Raw genomic sequence first — 14,684 nt, forward strand, 5'->3', positions numbered from 1 at the left:
TACAAAATTAATGCACAGAAATCTCCTGCATTCCTATACACTAATGATGAAAAATCTGAAAGAGAAATTATGGAAACACTCCCATTTACCATTGCAACAAAAAGAATAAAATACCTAGGAATAAACCTACCTAGGGAGACAAAAGACCTATATGCAGAAAACTATAAGACACTGATGAAAGAAATTAAAGATGATACCAACAGATGGAGAGATATACCATGTTCTTGGATTGGGAGAATCAACATTGTGAAAATGACTATACTACCCAAAGCAATCTACAGATTCAATGCAATCCCTATCAAGTTACCCATGGCATTTTTTACGGAACTAGGACAAATCATCTTAAAATTTGTATGGAGACACAAAAACCCCGAATGCCAAAGCAGTCTTGAGGGAAAAAAATGGAGCTGGAGGCATCAGACTCCCTGACTTCAGACTATACTACAAAGCTACAGTAATCAAGACAATATGGTACTGGCACCAAAACAGAAACATAGATCAATGGAACAAGATAGAAAGCCCAGAGATAAACCCATGCACCTATGGTCAACTAATCTATGAGAAAGGAGGCAAAGATATACAATGGAGAAAAGACAGTCTCTTCAATAAGTGGTGCTGGGAAAACTGGACAGCTACATGTAAAAGAATGAAATTAGAATACTCCCTAACATCATACACAAAAATAAACTCAAAATGGATTAGAGACCTAAATGTAAGACTGGACACTATAAAACTCTTAGAGGAAAACATAGGAAGAACACTCTTTGACATAAATCACAGCAAGATCTTTTTTGATCCACCTCTTAGAGTAATGGAAATAAAAACAAAAATAAACAAATGGGACCTAATGAAACTTCAAAGTTTTTGCACGGCAAAGGAAACCATAAACAAGACGAAAAGACAACCCTCAGACTGGGAGAAAATGTTTGCAAATGAATCAGCGGACAAAGGATTAATCTCCAAAATATATAAACAGCCCATTCAGCTCAATATTAAAGAAACAAACACCCCAATCCAAAAATGGGCAGAAGACCTAAATAGACATTTCTCCAAAGAAGACATGCAGATGGCCAAGAAGCACATGAAAAGATGCTCAACATCACTAATTATTAGAGAAATGCAAATCAAAACTACAATGAGGTATCACTTCACACCAGTTAGAATGGGCATCATCAGAAAATCTACAAACAACAAATGCTGGAGAGGGTGTGGAGAAAAGGGAACCCTCTTGCACTGTTGGTGGGAATGTAAATTGATACAGCCACTATGGAGAACAATATGGAGGTTCCTTAAAAAAATAAAAATAGAATTACCATATGACCCAGCAATCCCACTACTGGGCATATACCCAGAGAAAACCATAATTCAAAAAGACACATGCACCCGAATGTTCATTGCAGCACTATTTACAATAGCCAGGTCATGGAAGCAACCTAAATGCCCATCGACAGACGAATGGATAAAGAAGAAGTGGTACATATATACAATGGAATATTACTCAGCCATAAAAAGGAACGAAATTGAGTTATTTGTTGAGACATGGATGGATCTAGAGACTGTCATACAGAATGAAGTAAGTCAGAAAGAGAAAAACAAATATCGTATCTTAACGCATGTATGTGGAACCTAGAAAAATGGTACAGATGAACCGGGTTGCAGGGCAGAAGTTGAGACACAGATGTAGAGAACAAATGTATGGACACCAAGGGGGGAAAACTGTGGTGGGGTGGGGATGGTGGTGTGCTGAATTGGGCGATTGGGATTGACATGTATAAAGTGATGTGTATAAAATTGATGACTGATTTTAAAAAAATGGAAATAAAATTGACATACATTAAAAAAAAAAAAAAGAAAAAGAATAGGCAAACCACACCCTGGAAGAAAATATTCACCAAACATGTCTGACAAAAAACTGGTATCTGGAATACATAAGAAAACCTACAACTCAGTAAGGAGACAAACAACAAAATTAAAATTGGGCAATAAAATCAGATGTCTATATACTACATGATTCTATATGTACGACATTCTGGAAAAGGTAAAACCTTAGGAACAGAACATAGATTAGTGGTTGCAGGAGCAGGGGGCGGGGAGAAGGTATAAATTACAAAGAGGCACAAGGAAAATTTTGCAGTGATGGTAACTATATTTTGATGATTGTGATAGTTATACGACTATGTTTTCAAAATTCATAAAAAATACACCTAAAAAAGGTGAATTTTATTGTATGTAAACTATACTGCATTAAACCTGACTTTTTTAAATGAGCAGAAGATTTCAACAGAGGGACTTCTCTGGCAGTCCAGTGGTTAGGACTCCTCATTCCCAATGCAGGGGGCATGGGTTCAATCCCTAGTCGGGAAGTTAAGATCCCACATGGCGCATGGCGTGGCCAAAAAAAAAAAAAGATTTCAATAGATACTTCACACAAGAAGATATACAAATGGCTAGTAAACACTAATAATATTTTTCAACACTAGTCATTAGAGAAACATAAATTAAAGCCACAATGTCACCATAATGGTTAAAATTAAAAAGATTGACAACATCAAATCCTGACAATAATGTGGAGCAACTAAAACTCTCATACATCATTGATAGGAATGTAAGATGGTACAACAATTTTGGAAAATAGTTGAGCAGTTTCTTACAAAATATAGACCTACCATATGACCCAGGAATTTCAGGCCTAAATAGCTACCCAAGAGAAATGAAAACACGTCCACAAAAAAGACTTGTACAGGAATATTTATAGCAGCTTTACTCATAAAAGCCCAAAACTAGAGATAGCCCAGATGTTCATCAAGAGGAGAGTGGATAATTAAACTATGTTATAGGCATACAGTAAAATACCACTTAGTAACAACCAAAAAAAGAAAAGAAAACCACCTACTGATACTGCAACAAATTGGATGAATCTCAGCATCATACTGAGGGAAAGAAAGAAGCCTTAACAAAAGAATGAAGTTATGGAAAAGGCAAAATTAATTTATGGAGACAAAAATCAGAACAATACTAGCCCCTGGTTGAGCTGAGTATTAGGAGTGTGTAGACAGGGGTTGTTCAGTTGGGGACTGACAAGATGGGGCATGAGGAAGCTTTCTGGGATGGTAGTAGTGTTCTAGATCTTGACAGGGGGTTGGAATACACAGTTGCAGGCATTGGTTAAAGTCATCAAATAATGCACTTAAGATTTGTGCATTTTATTGTGTATAAATTTTACATAAAAATATAAATTAATGACATGCATGCTGAAATGGTTTAGTGTGAAGTATAGTGATGTCTGAACTGACTTTGAAATGTACCCCAGTGTATCCCTGGAGAGAGAGAGAGAGAGAGAGAGAGAGAGAGAGAGATGCTCTAGATTTTTAGGGGGAGAATAGCTGGAGGTATGAGTAGATAGGAGGCAAATTATGGAGGGTCTTAAAAGCCATGTAAAGGAGTTTAAAATTCATTACAAGGAATTAGAGACCAACTGAATGGTTTTGAGTAGGGCAGTGACATGATGAACTTGATATTCTGTTTGTGGTATGGAGAATGGATCCAGGCAGGGACAGAAAACAGGCAAAAGCAGTAAAGGAGGGGGGATTGTAGCCTGGATAACAGCAGCAGCAGTGAGGATACATTCAAGTGATAAGTGGGAGTGAGAACCAGTGGTTGACTGGATTTGGGGATGAAAAAGAAATAATCTGTAATAAAAGGACAAGAAATTATAAAACAAATGAAAAACAATTCCTCCTACAGAAAGATTAAACAGAAAGATTAAAAAAAAAATTTCAAAATGGGCAAAGGATTTGAACTAGCATTTCTCCCAAGAAGGTATATAAAGTACATGAAAAGAAGTCCCACTCCATTACTCACTGGGGAAAGGCAAATTGTATTAGTCTGCTCAGAGTACCATAATAATATCACAAACTGAGTGGCTTAAGCAATAGAAATTTATTTTCTCACAGTTCTGGAGGGTGACAGTCCAAGGTCAAGATGCCAGCATGGTGGGTTTCTGGTGAGGTCTCTCTTCCTGGCTTGTTGACGGTTGCCTTCTTGTTGTGTCTTCACATGGCCTTTCCTTTGTGCATGTGTGAACAGAAGGAAATCAAGCTTTCTGATGTTTCTTCTCATAAAGGCACAAATCCTCTCAGATCCTTATGACCTCATTTAAACTTAATTACTTCCTTAGAGGCCCTCAGAGTTGTAAGATGTAGTCATACTTCCCACTCTGGAGACTAAAGTCAATAGTCAAGGCAAGCAGAAAGAGACAGAACTACGTGGATTCCTAGTCTTGGTTTGCAGCAGTTCTTGAAGCCTAGCTGTTTTGTTTTGTCTGTTCAACCATTCCTTTGATTCCATGGGCCAATAAATCTTCCTTTTTGCTAATGCTAATCAGAGCTGTGTTATTGTTACCAACAAAATAATCCTAATATCGATGAAACAACTGAGGCTCAGAGGGATCCAAGATTATACAGCTAGGATTTATACTCGACACTAATTCCAAAACTGGTATGTATATACATACCACCATAGATTTAATTGGCCTGGGGAAGACTTAGAGAGGTATGATACGTTCATGGAGCTGACGTTACAAACTGTTAACCACCTGAGGATAGGAACAGACTGACATCTTTTTCTTTATGCCCTAACACAGCCTGACCCCCAGGAGGCACTTGACAAATGTTTGTTGGAAAGAAAAAAGGGAAACGATTGCCCAGCAAGCAGTGAGCTCCCCAACGTTGGACGTATTTGAACAAGGGCAGGATGTTGTGTGTCTGAGATGCTATAGAAGAAACTTCTATTCAAGGAAGTAAACAGAAGCTATCCAAATCTCTTTCCTTTTTAAGAATGCATGATTATAAGAAAACAATCATTTTACCTTTCTTTCCCCTTGCCTGGAGCATATTAGATAATATCCAAAGAGTTCATATGGGTGGTTTTGACTCTCAGAGGAAAGAAAGGAAGGAAAGAAAGAAACAGGAATCCTTGGGTCTTCCAATCCAAGCTTTCCCTCTCTTCCAGGTTCCCTCCCACCCGAAACCAACCGCAGACCCCTGGGGAGTGTCACCTGTGTCAGAAGGCTGACATCCACGAGCACAGAAATATTGTGTGGGTTCATTAGAGCATTGCTTCTCAAATTTTAAAAGTCACCTAGGGGTCTCATTAAAATGCAGCTTCTGACTCAGCATGTCTGGGGTGGAGGCTAAGATTCTGCCTAGTAATTTCCCAGGTGATGCTGATGCTGATGCTTCTAGTTGGTCTACTGACTGCACGTTTAGTAACAAGGCCTGAGAAGACCTCCAATGACAGAAACTGTTAAATCCTTGAAGTACACTAACTGACTTACTTCAAGAAAGAGGCAGAATAAAGGGGACTCTGGAGCATTCCGTAAGTTCAATGATGTATCAGTAACTTCAGAGAACAGATTTAACACTGCTGTGGGGCATCAGATCAGGGAAACAGCAAGAAAGCCAGACTATCAGAAGCACACAGAGTTAGAGAGGAGGAGTAATGCATAACAGGGAACCTAACTGCTACTTTAATGTTTCACAGCAAAGATATTTCAAACGATCACGGCCAACAGAAGTAAGAAAATGGTATTGCTTTACTTCCCTCAGTTCCCCGGTTCTATGCAAGAATTCCAGGCCTTTCGGCACTAATGAAGTTTTATCTCCAACCCAACATTTAAAGCACTCTGCTAATGTGAATCTTCAAGCCTCAAGAGCTCCATCTGGGCTCCCTGAAGAACCAGGCCAAAGGGAGAGCTCTGCCCAAACAAACTTGATTGTAACAAGTCCCACCTCCCTTCTCTCCTGATTTGCAGGAAATGGGGCTAAAGACAGAAATCTTATTGCCATCAGCGTGAATTTTAAGTCATACACATGTAAATTAATCCTGCCTCTGCCCTTTACCAGCTGTGTGGCCTTTGCCAAGCAACTTCTCCCCTCTGAGTCTTAGATTCCTCCTCTATAACATGAGAAAATAATGACAATGACTACCTCTCTCCACAACGCTATTGACACCATCAGCATTTGTAGGGGAATTGGTTAATGCTGTTGTAGTTAAAATAACAGTTTACTTTATATACTTTATACATACTTTGTATTGTGGGGAATTTTTTATGAAAGATAAAACTATGAAGATATTTATAGAGACTCCTAAAAAAAACCATGAAGTCACTTTAAAAAAAAATTCTTCCATGTCATGTATGGTTATAAGGTAAAGAGAACATTTCTTAGAACAAATACTCCTGCATATTAAATGAGTGCTCATCTTCCAGGACATCCCTTTGACAGTTTAGACCAGTGATTCACAACTGGATTTGGGGGAGAGGGGATGGTCAGAGCCTTTTCAATTTAAACCTACCCCCCCTCCACAAAATTCTGATTCCTTTTCTGCCCCATACTAATCTTTGTATCTATTGATGCAGCCATTATGCCAAGCATTTGGGGGCTTCCTTTCTTGGTAACCTCTGGCTCCTGCTGGCCACGCAACAAAACCAGTCACATTATTTTGTCTTTAGCCAAATATGCTCTTGTCCAGCTTGATCACTCATCTTATTCACCAGATTTGGCTCCAAATAAGTTTTGACTGTTTCCAACCAAGTTCTTCCACTTTGAGGATATACAAATGAATATCCTAATAGCCCTGAATACACTTGCCAAGGAAAACAGACAGTTCACTTTAAAGTAGAATTCATGTGTGACATCCTCTTCAAATTTATAACAGCCATAGAGTACTATGGACTGAATTGTGTCCCTCCTCCATCCCTGCAAATTCATCTGTTGAAGTCTTAACCCCCAATTGTGATGGTATTTAGAGGTGGGGTCTTTGGAAGATGATTAGGATTAGATGAGGGTGGGGCCCTCATGATGGGATTAATACCTTATACAAAGAGGAAGGGACACAAGATCTCCCTCTCTCTCCCCTAATGTGCACTCACCAAGGAAAAGGCCATGTGAGGACACAACGAAAAGATGGTAGTCTGCAAACCAGGAAAGGGTCCTCTCTGACACAGAATCTGTCACTACCTTGATCTTGGACCTCGCAGCCTCCAGAACGATGTGAAATAAATGTTTGTTGCTTAAGTCACTGAATCTATGGTATTTTGTTATAGTAGCCTGAACTAAGACATAGAGTTTTCAATTACTAAATCTGTCAATGAATAAAAAGTAACTCTGACCTGAAAGGAAGGCTGGGTATGGTTCTTATGTTCTCTGGGTCACAGCTGTGGGCTCCTGTGGAGATATTTAAGTTTATTTATTAACAGCCGTCCTCTTTTTCCCTCCTACATACAGGGTGGTGGGTTTCTAAGAGCTTTGGAGAGGTTTATTTTTGTCTATTGAGTGGATAAAAGACATTAATGAAACCATTTGGGACTTCAGGGACTGGGCTTCACCCACAGAAGTCAAGGGGAGGCAAGCGTGAGTGACCATTGATTATTAAATGTCCTCTTAGCAAAGGAGCATCACCGGACAGGACTGATGGGCATTTAAGTGTGTGGAAAGTAGGGACAGTGCCATATATGCATTATGTATAAAGAGGCACCCCAGCTTTCTTACACAAAACAATTAATGAAATCACTTTGTGAAAATGTAGACCTCCCCCTCCCCCACTTGACTACCAGCTGGTCCAGGCTTTGAACATATAGCACCATGTTATGATGGCTCCAAAAATTTGGGTCAGCACAATGTTTAAACTCTTAAGTGGAACCACTAATCTCCATTAATCTGACTGTAAAGATGAGAAATAATGCTTAATACAAAAGCATAAGAGTTGGTAATGCATGTTCCTCTGACAGGCTGCCTTAATACACACCAACTCCTACCCAAAGAGCAGAGTCTTTGGAATTGCATCTGACCATTCAAAATCTATTCCTGAACCTTCCTGGAATTCTCTTCATACAAGACAACAGGACCCTAGGGAGCATCCACCATGATGTCCACAATGACATTCATTCCATGAGACTTCTAGCACTCCACGCCCCCACCCACTACAATCCTCTCTTTCAGATGGGCAGCACAACAGTGAATAAGTTCTGAGTTTATGGCTTGAAGAGCTGTGACCCTGTCACTGGCCCAGATGGCCATAAGCCGAGTGGACCAGTAGGTACAGTAGATGCTTCACACCTATGTGACACTCATTCTGGCTGGCACATAAGGGAAACATGATGGAGTTCTTTTCCTGGTTGGGGACACTTTGGGACTTTGGGAAGTCCCAACTACAGAATAAGTGCTTCTCATTTTCCTCAACCCTCCTCAGCCTTACTGCTCCTTCCTCTGGGTCATTTTCTCAAACCATAGTCCATGAAACCACCTACTGGAGAATCACTAAAGCTATGGTTAGAAATTGACATTCCTGGGCCTCTCCCCTAGAAATACTGAATCAGAATTTCTCAGGTGGGACTCAGGAAAACTACATTTTAAACAAGATGTACCAGTGAGACTTAAGCACAAAATGTTAGAAACGCTATCTAAACTTTGTAAAGTTCTTATAGGAGCCCAGCCAAAAAATGGCCATGCATGAGATAACCCAGCCCCAGCACAGTGATTTTGGACCGGAAATTCCCATAGTGTGGTTCCCAGGCAAGCTCTTAAAGCAAAAGTTAACATGTATCAAGTGGAAAAACATATACAGACCCAGGACATAGAAAGGCTGTGACATCTGTTTTTAGTAGCCACTGTTACTATAGTCTTCCTTTCATCCTATCAAAGTAACAATTATTGAGTGCTCACAATGTGCCCAGTGCCATTCTAAGTGCTTCATATGTATTAACTCACTAAAATCTCATAACATTCTATGAATAGAACTTTAACTATTAGCCCTCATGAGGGGACTGTGAAAAGCTTCAGAGAGGAGGTGACATTTAATTGGACTATGAAGGATTGGTGGAAATATATCATCTTTCACACCTCACTTATTAATTCAGCTGCCACCAGGCAGGATCCTCACTGCCATTTTATGCCTCCATAAAAAGACTTTTTAAGTCTCCACCACTAACTCCCTAGAAATAAGGGATAACAATGTTTGGCTTGGCTATTGACACCACGAATTACAAGGCTGACGTCTTATATGGGTTCCTGAATTGTAATTAACCATTTGGACTCTTGTCCTAACCCAAAGAATGACTTCTTCTGTGGAAGTCATTCCACAGAGAGGCTGCCTGCCCACTCTGTGCACAGGTAAAGCCGTCTCTGTGTTGATCTTCTGATGAACCTCAGCTGCGGCAGGAGCCAGAGAAAACGAGGCTCAATTCATGAACATTAGAATCCAGATCAATGGTCTCCTTTCCAACAGAATTCACATGCATGGTGGCCATTGTCTTTAACTGTCAGGCCCAGACCTCTCCCCACCCTTCTGGTAACGGATCCTAAGCCCAGAAGTTCTACGGTAGACTAGTGATGGCTCCATCCTCTTGACTGGAGTGGGGACAGCAGCCACAGAGACCAAGGATGGGCTTGTGACCCAAGGAAGGATCAATCAGAATCCCTCCCTGGGGTCTCCTGGCAGGAAGCACTAAAAAATTGTGAATCTAGGGTTCCCCACGGCAGCATTCTCTATCCCATGGAGAAATCTGTCTGCATTAAAGAGTGAAGTCAAACAAGAATGAGAGAGACAAGGACTTCCCTGGTGGTCCAGTGGGTAAGACTCTGCACTCCCAATGCAGGGGGCCCAGGTTCAATCCCTGGTCGGGGAATTAGATCCCCCATGCATGCCACAATTAAGAGTTTGCATGCCGCAACTAAAGATCCCGTATGCCGCAAGTAAGACCCGGGTCAGCCTAAATTAATTAATTAATTAAATAAATATTTATTTAAAAAAAAAAAAAGAATGAGAGAGACAGAGACAGAGGGAAAAAAGATAGACATTGATCACCATCTTTTGAGTACCTCAGGCCAACTCCAGTCTTACCCTTTGTATAGTTAGGTTACTGGGGTGAATAAACTTCACCTTTAGATTTAAATTAGTTCAAATGAGTCTCTATTAACTTACCAACAACAAATTTCTTACTCACGGAAACATCTCATCTTGCCACTCAATTCTGTGTCCCACAGACACAAGGATGAAAATAACGTGAATTTGTATTGATGCTTGGTGTTCAAGGCATTCATCCTGTTATCTTTCTGTATCTACCATGTCATGTGCACTCTGTCAAGGTACTGGGGGCACAGGAGAGAACAAAGTGGTGCTCTTGGAGCTTACAGTCCAAGTAATCACACAAATAAATGTTCATATTACAATTTTTTGTTTTTTGGCCACACCACACGGATTGTGGAATCCCAGTTCCCCGACCAGGGACCAAACCGGGGCCCCCGGCAGTGGAAGCACAAAGTAATAACCACTGGACTGCCAGAGAATTCCCTACAATTTTTTTAAATGCTACAGAAGATAATGATAATAAGAATCAATCCTGGGCTTCCCTGGTGGCACAGTGGTTGAGAATCTGCCTGCCAATGCAGGGGACACAGATTCGAGCCCTGGTCTGGGAGGATCTTACACGCCGCGGAGCAACTAAGCCCGTGAGCCACAACTACTGAGCCTGCGCGTCTGGAGCCTGTGCTTCGCAACAAGAGAGGCTGCGATAGTGAGAGGCCCGCGCATCGCGATGAAGAGTGGCCCCCACTTGCCGCAACTAGAGAAAGCCCTGGCACAGAAACGAAGACCCAACACAGCCAAAATTAAATAAATAAAAATAAATAATTTTTTTTTAAAATCAATCCTACTGGGGAATGGGAGTGGGAGCAGGGAGTCTCCTCTCCAAGAGTGGCTTTTGATATTTACACTGAAATCTCAAAGACAGTGGGAGCCATCCAGGCAAAGATGAGGTTATGTGCTTCCCCAAGAGAGAGCTGTACTGTGAAGGCTCTGGGTCTACAAAGAAGCACATAAGAAGCAGAAGAGATCAGTGTGTTTGGAGTGGAATGAGATCGAAATGAGACTGAGGGGCAGGTAGGAATAAGACTGTCATGGCCTGTCAGGCCATGTTAATGGTCTTGGGCAGCCAATGGAGGGTTATAAGTAGGAGAGTGATGCAAGTGGGTTTACACTGTAGGATGACTCTGGCTTCTGTGTGGGGTCCAAAGTGGAGAAGGCAATACTAGGTGCAGCAGGAGAGTAAGGAGGTGACTGCAGTCAGACACCCAGGCAGGAGATGATAACGGCTTGGCCTAGACTGGTCAGTGGAGTGAATAGATCTGAGACTCACTTAAAAGACAGATGGAATGTGTTATTGATTAGCTACAATGCAGGGAGAGGATGACTCCAGTTTCTGGTATGAGCACTTGAGTAGTTTGTGATGCCACTGATTGATTTGGGAATGTCAGAGAAGAAATAGGTTTTGGGGGGAGATTTTAAGTTCAGTGTGGGAAATTTTCCTTTTTAGATGCCTGTGAGACATCAAATGGAAAGAGCAAGTAGGTAATGTATGCATTACTTCACTTAAAACAACAGATTGATATGACAGGTTTCACTGCACCCATTTTACAGGTAAGGAAAGTGAAGTTTGCCTAATATATATAATAATTTAGGGAAACTACTGGTAGTAGAACTTAAACTTCCTACATCCTAGTCCGAGTGTCTTCAGTGAACCATGCTGAATCCTACTACACTTGGTTGATTAAACAAACAGACCAAAAATAATGTTATAGAATAAGGCATAATGTCAATCCAAAGTTGTGTGCTGTGAAATCAATGTTGTGTTGTCCAATATTTGGTGTCAGTTTGATAATGTAACAAAACATGTGGAATCTGCCCTTGTACTTCATAGAGCTGACAATCAGCCTTTAATTGAGAAAACAGTGCCCAATCCCACTGGGGTTTAAAGCTTCATCTGTGCTTTGCATTTGTACCAAACATTGCCACCATTATTGGTAAAAACTGTCAGAATACATTCATTCTAATTACAAAAAGGAAACTATTTCTCAAAATGGTTGCTTTGCCAACAGCACCTACCAGCTATATATCCAGATGAAAGAGACAAGTGGAGTTTTGTTTTTTTAAAAAATCAATAGATTGGCTCTTATGGAAGTCATTAATGCAAACTGTTTAGCAAGAGAGGCTGATTTTTCATTCCTAGTTGGCACTCCATAAAAAAAAAAAATGTTGCACTGAGTCTCTAAACAAATCTATGATTAAGGATCATCATCCATAGTGCCTGTAGAATGTTCCCTGGTCCACTGACTAGAAAGAAAGGATATATTTGGCTCTAAGTGGAATCTCAGATTGGCTGTGCAGAGGCAAGCCAGTCTGGGCTGGACCCAGATGTAGTGGGAGCCACCTTAGATGCTTGAGCAGGGGTGATGAAAGCAATATTTGCAAAAAGTTCAGCCTGGTACTGTGATCAGTCTTATGACATGGCCCTAGAGTTAAATTGCTAACTAGAGGAAGTGTATCTTGGGAGGGGAGACACTTGTTATCCATCTTCATGACAACCTTCCCCACCCCAGCCCCTAATTTGGTAGCATGTGCACAAGAAGGGCTTGATAGGTATATGTGGAATGTGGGCAGCAAGGCCTGAGGACTGGGAAGAGTTTTATGAAAGACACTGATTTCCTTGCCCTTTTCTACCATTATAAAGCATAGTGGGTTTTTTTTTCTAGCTTGTAAAAACAGATTTTTATGGATTTCTGACTTTATGCCTTGGTTTCATTTCTAAATGGAACTTGTCAGCCAAAAAACCCAACTGGCACTTATAGGGAGGAAACAGTTTTGAATTTCTGAGTTGGTCTCAGATAATGAGGCTGGGATTTCCTACTACAAAGAAACTGTGGGATATTTTCCAGAACTTTCCATGCTTAAACTGGTTTGGATTCCAGTAGCACAGATCTTGCTATCAGATCTGGCATACTTGAAATTGCAGTACTTCTGAAGCAACTGGGTGTCTGTTCCTTCTGGCTTTCTCTGGAGAAGTCACATCATGCTGATGTGAGGGTCGACTAGGAGTCAGGTACCTGGGATCCAGTGCCCTATGTCACTACCTCACTACTATGTGTCCTTGAACAAGTTGTTTCACCTCTCTGTGCCTCAGTGTCTTTTTCTAGCGGGAGCAAGGATGGGCCCAGACAGTCTCCAAGATCCATTCCAGAAGTGCAGACCATTTACTAGTTAAAAAGCACTCTTCCCATACATTTTCAGCAGGGGCTTTACATCAAATGTTACAGAGAAAAGTAAGAGATTGATGATGCTCCAGGAACTAAAATGCACACATAGAAAGGTAGGCTGGGTGGGGGCCAGCGTGCAGGAGCCCCTCAGCCACAGCGGACCATCTTTGTCCACATTTAACTGCAATCTGAAAGCAAGTGAGCTCAGGTATTGAAGAGGCAGCTGATAATGGCCCTCCAGGGAGCTCCCATAATGAGGGCCCAGGCGCTTACCTCATGGCCCTGCCAAGGTTGAGTTAAGAATTCTCCAGGTAGGGAATTCTTTGGAGATTCTCTCCTTAAGTTTTTGGAATATTTCCCTTGAGGAAACCATTCCCTGGGAGATGGACAGTCAGATTGGATAGGTGGGGAGGTATCCAGTTAACTATTTCTGAAGGGAAAAAATATGTCTTGTCTGTGACACCCCTCCAGCCTCCATCTCCCCCTAAATCTCACTCCCATACCCACATGGACACTCCCTCCCCAAAAAAAAAGGAGTCCCCAAAGGAGAGGGGCTCCGTTTGTTTAAAACAAAATCCTGTTCTCTTGGCCATTAATCATGCCTGTAAGAGCGTTTATTAATGTCCTGTCAATTGTTCAGAGTGAAGGCAGCCTGTCAGCTGTCCTCCCTCCCCGTTAGCTGTGTGCAAACACTGGTGATTAAGCACCAGATTTAACATCCTCATGAATATTTAAGAGGCTGTGTTTGAAAGTTTCCTGTCCTTTTACACTAATAGCCCCATTAAAACCTGTTTACAAGCCAGTCAAGAGAGTAACTGCCTGCACTTAAAACATGAGAGTGCTCCCCCAAGAGGGGCACATGACCACGTGAAGATCGATACGCTGCTTAAAGTAAGACTGTCTGCCCGCCCCCAGTGGAGCCCAGCCCCATGAGAGCCACGTAAAAGACCTGGAAAGGACCCAACTTGTTAATTAGACCAGTGAGGCGGGGCGGGTGGGAGCAAGCCCTGGTTACTGGGCTCCCCGCTGCCCTATGTGGGGTGACCCCAGTTCCAGAGACTTCAAAAAAGTTGCCTGAATGATGTCAATGGCAACCAGCCCCAGGCCAGCCCAGGAAAGGAAATTTGTCTCTGGGCCTGCTCACCTGCTGGCTCTTGCCCTCCATACACCACGCCAACCACTGGGCTCTGCTTCTGTCCCAGGCTCATCAAATGCATCTTATCCAAGGAGTTAATAAGGGCTTGAGCAAAGGAAGTATGATGAGAGGGGTGCCCTTGAGGATTCCCAAAAGCTTTAAGGGTCCAAAGGGAAGCGAGGCAAATTCGTAAGGGAGGTATTGGGAATGGGGTGAGGTGTCTCTTTTCTGCATGGAAGAGCTGGTTTGCCATCAGCCCCTGAGGCTGCCTTTCCTGCAGTTGGGAAAGAACACAGAAGTGGGGAAAACCGCTTCCTCTTTGAAAGTAGGAAGACAATTACTTAGTGTTGTTATAGACAAAGGAATGGACAGACCAGTGGAACAAGGGTGGGGGGCTCTGCTGAAAGGCAGTGCCAGGTCGCCAGGTGCAGTCTACTTCCTCCCCAGCCCCAAGAATGGGC

At 41.8% G+C, this 14,684-nt stretch overlaps 1 protein-coding gene across 5 annotated transcripts in view; it reads right to left on the reverse strand.

Moving 5' to 3' along the window:
* Positions 1-14,684, reverse strand: part of LOC309610446 (uncharacterized protein) — a 174,984-nt gene that overhangs the window by 116,886 nt on the left and 43,414 nt on the right. The window contains exons 4-5 of one of the 5 annotated variants that reach the window (XM_082353367.1): positions 7,172-7,226; positions 922-4,066 (exon numbers count right to left, since the gene is read on the reverse strand). The exons of 2 other annotated variants lie outside the window; for them this stretch is intronic. In XM_082353367.1, coding sequence (XP_082209493.1) covers positions 7,197-7,226 — 30 coding nt within the window. In that variant the 3' untranslated portion in view covers positions 922-4,066; positions 7,172-7,196. Of the gene's footprint in view, positions 1-921; positions 7,227-14,684 lie in introns of those variants that run through there. 2 more of the 5 variants (XR_014233943.1, XM_082353366.1) reach the window with 2 other exon arrangements.

Source organism: Balaenoptera borealis (assembly GCF_965194805.1).
Source record: "Balaenoptera borealis genome assembly, chromosome: 14".
NCBI classification, from domain to species: Eukaryota; Metazoa; Chordata; class Mammalia; order Artiodactyla; family Balaenopteridae; genus Balaenoptera; species Balaenoptera borealis.